This window comes from Erinaceus europaeus, chromosome 10 (genome assembly GCF_950295315.1).
Source record: "Erinaceus europaeus chromosome 10, mEriEur2.1, whole genome shotgun sequence".
In the NCBI taxonomy this organism is placed as follows: domain Eukaryota; kingdom Metazoa; phylum Chordata; class Mammalia; order Eulipotyphla; family Erinaceidae; genus Erinaceus; species Erinaceus europaeus.
In genome coordinates, this window is record NC_080171.1 from 109066732 (window position 1) to 109076754 (window position 10023).

Consider the following 10023-nt stretch of genomic DNA (forward strand, 5'->3'; position numbering starts at 1 on the left):
TCAGATACAGCAATATATTAAAAAGATTGTTCATCATGACCAAGTGGGGTTTATCTCAGGCATGCAAGATTGGTTTAATATACGTAAATCAATCAATGTGATCCACCACATCAACAAAAGCAAGACCAAAAACCACATGGTCATATCAATAGATGCAGAGAAAGCCTTTGACAAAATACCATATCCCTTTACGATCAAAACACTACAAAAATGTGAATAGATGTAAAATTCCTGTAGATAGTGGAGTCTCTATATAGCAAACCTACAGCCAACACCATACTCAATATGAGAAACTGGAAGCATTTCCCCTCAGATCAGGTACTAGACAGAGATGCCCACTAACACCATTACTATTCAACATAGTGTTGGAAGTTCTTGCCATAGCAATCAGGCAGGAACAAGGAATTAAAGGGATACAGATTGGAAGAGAAGAAATCAAACTCTCCCTATTTGCACATGACATGATAGTATACATAGAAAAAACTAAGGAATCCAGCAAGAAGCTTTTTTAAATCATCAGGCAATACAGTAAGGTGTCAGGATACAAAATTAACATTCAAAAGTCAGTGGCATTCCTCTATGCAAACACTAAGTTAGAAGAAGTTGAAATCCAGAAATCAATTCCTTTTACTATAGCAATAAAATCAAGAAAGCATGTAGGAATAAACCTATCCAAAGAAGTGAAAGACTTGTATACTGAAAATTATGAGTCACTACTCAAGGAAATTGAAAAAGACACAAAGAAGTGGAAAGATATTCCATGTTCATGGGTTGAAAGAATTAACATCCTCAAAATGAATATACTACCCAGAGCCATATACAAATTTAATGCTATCCCCATCAGGATCCCAACCACATTTTTTAGGAGAACAGAACAAATGTTTATCTAGAACCAGAAAAGACCTAGAATTGCCAAAATAATCTTGAGAAGAAAGAACAGAACTGGAGGCATCACACTCCCAAATCTCAAATTGTATTATAGGGCCATTGTAATCAAAACTGCCGGTACTGGAACATGAGTAGACACACTGACCAGTGGAATAGAACTGAGAGCCCAGAAGTAAGCCTCCACACCTATGGACATCTAATCTTTGACAAAGCTGCCTAGACAATTAAATGGGGAAAGCAGAGTCTCTTCAACAAAAAATGGATTGAAACATACAGAAGAATGTAACTGAACAACTATATTTCACCAAATAGAAAAGTAAATTCCAAGTGGATCAAGGACTTGGATGTTAGACCAGAAACTATTAGATTCTTAGAGGGAAATATTGGCAGAACTTTTTTCCACATAAATTTTAAAGACATCTTCAATTAAATGAATCCAATTACAAAGAAGACTAAGGCAAGCTTAAACCTATGGGATTACATCAACTTAAGAAGCACAGCAAAAGAAACCACTACCCAAACCAAGAAACCCCTCACAGAATGGGAAAAGAGCTTTACATGCCATACATCAGACAAGAGGCTAATAACCAGAATATATAAAGAGCTTGCCAAACTCAACAACAAGAAACGAAAAATGAGGAGAGGACTTGGACAGAATATTCACCACAGAAAACTTCCAAAAGGCTGAGAAACACATGAAAAAATGCTCCAAGTCTTTGACTGTCAGAGAAATGCAAATAAAGACAACTATGAAATACCACTTCACTCCTGTGAGAATGTCATACATCAGAAAAGGTAACAGCAGCAAATGATGGAGAGGGTGTGGGGTCAAAGGAACCCTCCTGCACTGTTGGTGGGAATGTAAATTGGTCCAACCTCTATGGAGAACAGTCTGGAGAATTCTCAGAAGGCTAGAAATGGACCTACCGTATGACCCTGCAATTCCTCTCCTGGGGATCTATCCTAAGGAACCCAACACACCCATCCAAAAAGATCTGTGTACACATATGTTCTTGGCAGCACAATTTGTAATAGCCAAAACCTGGAAGCAAACCAACAACAGATGAGTGGCTGAGCAAGTTATGGTATACATACACAATGGAATACTACTCAGCTATAAAAAATGGTGACTTCACCATTTTCAGCCAATCTTGGATGGACCTTGAAAAACTGATGTTAAGTGAAATAAGTCAGAAAAAGAAGGATGAATATGGATGATCTCACTCTCACACAGAAGTTGAAACACAAGATCAGAAGAGCAAACACAAGTAGAACCTGAACTGGAATTGGTATATTGCACCAAAGTAAAAGACTCTGGGGTGGGGGGAATACATGTCCAAGAAGGATGACAGAGGACCTAGTGGGGTTGTATTGTTATATGGAAAACTGAGAAATGTTATGCATGTACAAACTACTGTATTTACTGTCAGATGTAAAACATTAATTTCTCAATAAAGAAGTTTAAAAAAGAAACTACAAGTAATTTACTAAATGAACGCTTCTTTTGTTTATTTATTCACTTTCGTTGCCCTTGTTTTTTTTTATTGTCGTCGTTGTCGTTGGGTAGGACAGAAAGAAATGGAGAGAGGAGGGGAAGACAGAGAGGGGGAGAGAAAGATAGACACCTGCAGACCTGCTTCACCGCCTGTGAAGCGACTCCCCTGCAGATAAGGATCCAGGGGCTCAAACCGGGATCCTTACGCCAGTCCTTGCACTTCGTGCCATCTGTGCTCAACCTACTATGCTACCGCCCGACTCATTCTGAACGCTTCTGAGGATAGCTACATAGCTGACCCTTCTGGTGGACACTTTTTATGACACTGTGGGTTTTCAAAGAAGCACAAGAGGTCACCCAAATCCCCTACCTTTGAGAGACAGAGTGATGAAGAATCAGGGCAGGCAGAATTCACAAGAGCAGACTGCAGCAACAGGATGGGTCACCTCAGGGTAGAAACTAACAGATCTGCACCATCTGGTAGCAGCCTTGGGCCAGACTCCAACTGGAACAAGACACTAGCACACTGAGCCCAGGCCTCAGAAAAGCCTGAGACTGTGCAGATTCTGGGAGAGTGTATACTAATTGGCTACCAGCAGGAGCAAAATCAATTTCCCTGAATGGAAATTTCTTAAATTCCCAATTTCAACGCACAAGACTTAGTAAGATTAAACACTATGTTTACAATCACCAGCCACATGCAAGAAAGCAAGTCAGAGTGACAGTTACAAATTGCCTATTTTCTCAAGTGGCTGCAGATATTAAAATCATCAATTATGTTTATAACATTTAAAGAACTGAAATGTATGGGAGTTGAGCTGTAGCACAGCGGGTTAAGCACAGGTGGTGCAAAGTTCAAGGACTAGCATAAGGACCCCGGTTCGAGCCCCGGCTCCACACCTGCAGGGGAGTCGCTTCATAAGCAGTGAAGCAGGTCTGCAGGTGTCTATCTTTTTCTCTTCTTCTCTGTCTTCCCCTCCTATATCCATTTCTCTCTGTCCTATCCAACAACAATGACATCAACGATGACAACAATAAAACCACAAGGGCAACAAAAGGAAATAAATATTTTTTTTTAAATTTTAAAAAGAACTGAAATGTAGTACAATCACAAAGATCACTAATGAGGGGGCCAGGTAGTGGTGCACCTGCTTAAAGTTCACATTACAGTATGTTGGTTCAAGCCCCTGGTCCCCACCTGCAGGGGGAAAGTTGCACAAGTGGTGAAGCAGGGCTGCCTGTCTCTCTCTGTCTCTCTTCCTCTCTATCTCCCTCATCCCTCTCAATTTCTCTGTCTCCATCCAATAATAAATAAAAATATAAAAAAAAAACAAAGACCACCAATGAGAAAATGTTAGGGATGAATAGGTAAGTTAGTGAAAAAACAGTGAAATAATTAAAAAAAAAAAAAACATACATTTCAAAATCCCAACAACAGATAGTGGCTAATAAAGTTGTAGCATATGTACACAACCGAATACCACACGGCTCTTAAAATGATGAAATCATCTCCTTTGACTCATTTTGGACAGGACTTAAAGAATCTTGTTAAGTGATGAATGTTGGATGGTCTCACTCGTTGGTGGAATTTAAGAAACAAAGACAAAAAGGGAAAAGACAAAGTGAAACTTGGACAGGGGTAGTGTACTGCACCAAAGCAAAGGACTCTGGGGAAAGAAAGGACTGGAGGGAGTGTTGGGGTCCTTGTGCAGAATAGTATAAAAGGGCCTAAGTCAGGGATGACAGTGCTTTGCAGATACCTATCACAGGGAGATAAGAAAGTGTTTCCTGTGTCAACAGCTGTACTGTAAACCACTAATCCACTGCTCCTGGAGGCTATTTTTTCCATTTTGTTGCCCTTGTTGTTGTCGTTATTGTTGCCATTGATGTTGTCAGATAGGACAGAGAGAAATGGAGAGAGGAGGGGAGACAGACACCTGCAGACTTGCTTCACCGATTGTGAAGCGGACCCCCCACACACAGGTAAGGAACCGGGGACTCAAACCAGGATCTGTATACCCCATAAATTGGGGGCAAAATCTGAAAGTATATACAACAGTATTAATAATGGCTTCCTCTAAGAGGTGAGATTATAGGTAGAATTTCCTGTTTTTATATTTTTTGTTTTATTTATTACGTATTTAATGTGTCCAGGGTTATTCCTGGGGCTCATTGCCCGCACTACAAATCCACTGCTCCTGGCGGCCATTTATTCCCGCTTTTATTGAATAGGAAGGACAGAGAGGAGGGGAGATAGGTAGACAGAAAGACAGACATCTGCAGACCTGCTTCGCTGCTTGTGAAGCTCCACCCCCATCCCCTTGCAAGTGGGAAGCTGAGGGCTCAAACCCAGATCCTTGCACAGGTCCTTGTGCTTAGTACTATGTAAACTTAACTGGGTGAGCCACCACCCAGCCCACAGTTTTTATATTTTTATATTACTTGATATTTACAATGAAAATTATTTAAGTGTGAAAAATTAGTAAAATATGTTCATTTAGAAAAGAAATCTGTTCTGGGAGTTGGGCAATAGTGCAGCGGGTTAAGTGCAGGTGGCGCAAAGCACAAGAACCTGCGTAAGAATCCAGGTTCGAGCCCCCGGCTCCCCACCTGCAGGGGAGTCGCTTCACAAGCAGTGAATAAGCAACATATTTTGAAATAGAAATAATATAAATACGACTTCAGAAGTAAAAGGAGTTACCTTATGATCCAGCAATACCACTCTTCAGCATTTATCCAAAAGACATGAAAACACTAATCCAAAGGGACATACGCACTCCCATGTTCACAGCTGCATTATTCACAGTGGCCAAAATATGGAAACAACCTAAATGCCCATTGGCAGATGACTGGATAAAGAAGTGATGGGACATAAACTCAATGGAGTATTACTCAGCAATTTAAAAAGATAATATTGTGTCCTTCAGGACAAAATGGGTGGAACTGGAGGTGATTATGCCTAGTAAAATAAGCAAGGAAGTGAGGGACAATTATCAAATGGTTTCACTCATATGCGGAATATAGAGAATTGAAAAACATGAACTTTGAAAAAAAAAAGTAGTCAACCCATCTCTAAGACTTCAGGAGAACTGTGGTGGTTGTCACTGGGGGGTGGAGGTGGGAGAAAACAGAACTTTTGGTGGTGGGAGTGGTGTGAAAATATACCCCTATTTTCTCATAGTCTTGTAAATCACTAACACAAAATGGACAAAAAATAAAGGTGTTTTGTCCTTGTTCCTGGTGTTTCAGGCTGCATTTCCAGATGGCCTATGTCCGACTCTGCTCCTCTGATACAGGGATAATTAGCAGAGGAAGCTGGAGAAGCACAAAGAAATTCTGACAGAATAAACTATGTCTAGTGATTTTACTTGTCTACAGCAAAGTTTCTGCTTACTTATATGTGTTTTCTTACCCCAAAAAACAGGAAAGAAGAAACTGTATGATAAATAGAACATTCTTCCACTGGTTGAACTCAATAGCCTATAATGAAAACGAAGGAAAAGTAATGGTTAGATTAATAAAATTTCACTTTAAGCCAATTTCTTTGACTCAACACTGGAGACACATTCTCAGAAATAAAGCAAATTTCTTCTATTTTATTGGGAGGAGAGGGCTAATGGTTTACAATAGGTTTTGATACATAGCATTCCTTTCTTTCTCTCTTTCTTTCTTTGTTTCTTTCTTTGTTTCTTTTTGCCTCCTGGAGCTTGGGGCCTACACTGCAAATCCATTGCTTCTTCTGTTCATCTTTTTTTTTTTTTAGGACAGACAGAAATTGAAAGAGGAAGGGAACATAGAGGGGAGATTAAGATAGACACCTACAGAGCATTTCATTATTTCTTTTTCTTTTTTTTAATATTTATTTTATTATTTATTTATTCCCTTTTGTTGCCCTTGTTTTTTTTATTGTTGTAGTTATTATTATTGTTGTTGTCATTGTTGGATAGGACAGAGAGAAATGGAGAGAGGAGGGGAAGACAGAGAGGAGGAGAGAAAGACAGACACCTGCAGACCTGCTTCACCGCCTGTGAAGTGACTCCCCTGCAGGTGGGGAGCCGGGGTTCGAACCGGGATCCTTATGCCGGTCCTTATGCTTTGCGCCACCTGCGCTTAACCCGCTGCACTACAGCCCGACTCCATCATTATTTTTTTTTTTATAATAGTACTTGGTAGCCTACATTTTTAAAGACTTTTAGTTCAACTCTGTTTCTTTAAAAATGGTAAGACTGCACTGGCAGTACTTTCACAATGAAGCATGACATTTAAGCCAGGAAATAAAGATAAACAACAATAAGGTTGTAAAAATATGTTGGCATATGAATCATTTTCATTGTTCATTTACAGATTTTCTTCACTGGAAAAAAATTCCCCATTATTTATTCCTAGTTATCAATTATAATATACTTTGTACTTTGAACTTAACTGCAATGATTTCAATTACTAAGAAAGTTAATCTACTGCTTAGGGCCTCGTTCACAAAAGGAAGTGGTATCACTGACTTCATAGCTAAGAGATAGAATTAGATCTGTAGACTATGTAATTCTGAAGGCCAAGAATGATCCACCAGAGCTGAAAGTCATACATACCAGTTTTACCACAATCTTTGACCCTCTTCAGTCAACCAGAAAAGAAGAATTCATTAAAGTACTGCTTCCATTTGCAAGAAAAAAAATAACATTTTGCTCTAACAAATCAATGAACCTTTAGTACAATGGAGTCAAACTTGGCAAATAAAGTACAATGTTATATTGCAGGCTACCACACCCAATTACATATATTTGCTTCCTTATTGCATTTGGTTCACAGTTTAAAACGGGTCCTGTCATGTTTAAAACTGGCCAACCAAAGAAGTTTGTCCTGATTTATTGAACTGAAGCAAGTTAGCAGTAAAATATATCATTGTTTTCACTACAGAGCATTTTTATTACTGATTATACTAAGTATACCATATCATTTGACATTTCTTATCACACAATGACTATAAATTGAAATACACTCAATTTTATAACATTACTAATTATCTGTTGTTTTATAAAAGGCCATTTCTTTTTTTTTTAATATTTATTTATTTATTTTCCCTTTGTTTTTGCCCTTGTTGTTTTTTATTGTTGTAGTCATTATTGTTGTTGTTATTGATGCCTTCGTTGTTGGATAGGTCAGAGAGAAATGGAGAGAGGAGGGGGAGACAGGGAGAGAGAAAGATAGACACCTGCAGACCTGCTTCACCACTTGTGAAGCGACTCCCCTGCAGGTGGGGAGCCGGGGGCTTGAACCGAGATCCTTATGCCTGTCCTTGTGTTTTGCGCCACCTGCCCTTAACCGCTGCGCTACCGCCCGACTCCCAAAAGGCCTTTTCTTACAGTTACAAATGTGTATGAGACTGTGCTGATAGCATTTTAAAAAGCAATTTAAATATTTTAAATAATATAAATATTTATTGCTGATAGTGGATTGGTTCAAAACTGATCAGTGGTAGCTGAAAACTGTTCTTCTTAGTGATATTTTTTGCCAGGCAAAATAAATTTAAAAAATTATCAGTGGGGCTTGGTGTAATCACTGAGATTAGAGTGGAGGACAGTTCTCACTATGACTTTTCTTAGGAAGTAAGTTAAAAACTGTGCCCTTGTAGACATGCGGCTTCCTGGGCCGGTGGGGGGTGGGGTTGGGTGGGTGGGATGTGACACAGTTTTTTGGTGGTGGGAATGGTGTTTATGTACACTCCTAGTAAAGTGTAGTCATATAAATCACTAGTTAATTAATATGAGAGGGGGGAAATTAATTGTATGTCTCGAAGTTTTTAAAACACAGACTGAGTCTTTTTAATATATAGGCTGTGTATTTGATATGCGGACTCTCTCAAAAGCCTAGACCAAGCAGATCAGAAGCAACCAATAGCACAGCTATATACAAGATACTGGGTACTATGCAGGCACTGAGCCCTAGCAATAACCCTGGAGGCAAAAAAAAAAAAAAAAAAAGGTAATAAAATGGAACTAGCATATGACCTAGAAAATCCACTTCTGGATATCCATCTACCCAAAGAAAACAAAAACAAAGCAAAACAAAATAAAATAAAAACATTTTTTAAACTGTAAGTTACCATATGTAAATTTATTTTTTATAAAACTACTAAAATATTCTAAATGCCTATCCCAGGGTTCCCATATAAGCAAAAGGAGAGAGCAAAACCCAGACTCAGATTTTTACTGTTGTTATCTAAAAAGCTGTTAATGCAGAGGATTTGTGAGTATCTCCTGCTCTTTCCCAAGTGTCTAAAGATAAATGCCAACGAAAAATGTCACAAGTATTACTGGATACTTCAAACATCTTGCTTTTGTGAACTCACCTGGTAATCCTAAATACCTTTACACTTTTATTAAAGTTGAGCCCCAAAAGTTTAATACTAGGACTTTTATAGGCTACGAAGCTAAGAAGGGAACACTCTCACCAGCTTACCTGTTGAAAGTCTCCAGTAGAGATACTAATAATAAGAGTTGGAACGATCATGAAGCAGGCATTGTAGAAAAGCACTCCGTACTTCCCTAGTTCCTGGGAAGAAAGATCCCCCCCCAGTTTTAGAAATGTAAACAATAGATTTCTGGTAATCATGCACTGGGTTGTTATACTATGTATTTGACTGGTTCTGTAGTAGAAGATTTTCAGCAAATTTCTGATGCTGTGATTTCAGAATAAGCTTTTATTTTAAACACCCCATCCCAAAACACAGATAAAATGGATGCCCACCCCCAGGTTCCATCCATTTCTAACATTCTAGTTGTTTTTTTTTTTAAGGCATACTATTCAAAATGGAAAACCTGGAACAAAATAAAAGAATATTTAATATGTTAATATAAACAGAACTTCTTAAAGACATCTGCTCCTATTAAAGAAAAGAACAGCAGGGTTTAAACAACAGGTATCTCTTTTTGTTTCAATCTTGCATAGATTTACTTTTCATTTCAGTGTCTAAACCACTTCTCCACCTTTTCAATAAAGGATGACATATTGTGATTTTCAAAATGCAACAAACCTGTTTTTTGTAACTGCCACCATGAACAGACAAATGGCTATGCAAGAAAGAAAAAAAAAAACTCCCAGCTCATAGAAACAAGCCTGTCTGTCAGAGAAAAACGTCTCATGAAACACAAAGAATTTGGAACAAAGAAACATATGTCTGGTTCATCCTCCAGAGCTTTAGAAACAGCTGGGGTGGGCTGAGCGCTGGGGGACTGGTCACAGACACATGAAAAAAATAACTCATCTTCCCAAGTCCCCCAGGATCACAAAAGACAGCTACTGTTGGACTGGCCTTATAAATTATCCATTTCACAGGTGAAGGAACTGGAGAAGTCAAGGTTCAAAGTTGTAGTGTCCAATAAACAGCATAGCTTCCAATTTTAACTATGTCTTCAGATTCTTCAGTCGTTCTCAAAATATCCCCTCAGTTGGTCATGGTCATTGACATTCATAGTAAAAAACGTTTATAGCTTTTCCTTTTAAAATAAATAAGTCCATTTTTTTCTCTTTTTTTTCTCCCTCCTCCCCCCCCCGCTTTTTTTTTTATAAAGACAGAGAGATAGTGAGAAGGATGGAGGGGGAGAAAGAGAGAGAGGGAGAGAGAGACACAGAGAGAGAGAGGG

At 38.7% G+C, this 10023-nt stretch overlaps 1 protein-coding gene and 1 long non-coding RNA gene across 5 annotated transcripts in view; both read right to left on the reverse strand.

Annotated features, from left to right (window-relative positions):
* Nucleotides 1–10023, reverse strand: part of LOC132540935 (uncharacterized) — a 148371-nt gene that overhangs the window by 17141 nt on the left and 121207 nt on the right. The window lies entirely within an intron of this gene.
* The window catches only part of SLC35D2 (solute carrier family 35 member D2), a 55090-nt gene that overhangs the window by 17141 nt on the left and 27926 nt on the right, over nucleotides 1–10023 (reverse strand). For 2 of the 4 annotated variants that reach the window (XM_007539876.3, XM_060200501.1), the window contains exons 8-9: nucleotides 8840–8932; nucleotides 5796–5863 (exon numbers count right to left, since the gene is read on the reverse strand). In XM_007539876.3, the coding sequence (XP_007539938.1) occupies nucleotides 5796–5863; nucleotides 8840–8932 (161 nt within the window). The remainder of the gene's footprint in view (nucleotides 1–5795; nucleotides 5864–8839; nucleotides 8933–10023) is intronic. The other 2 variants (XM_060200500.1, XM_060200503.1) reach the window with 1 other exon arrangement.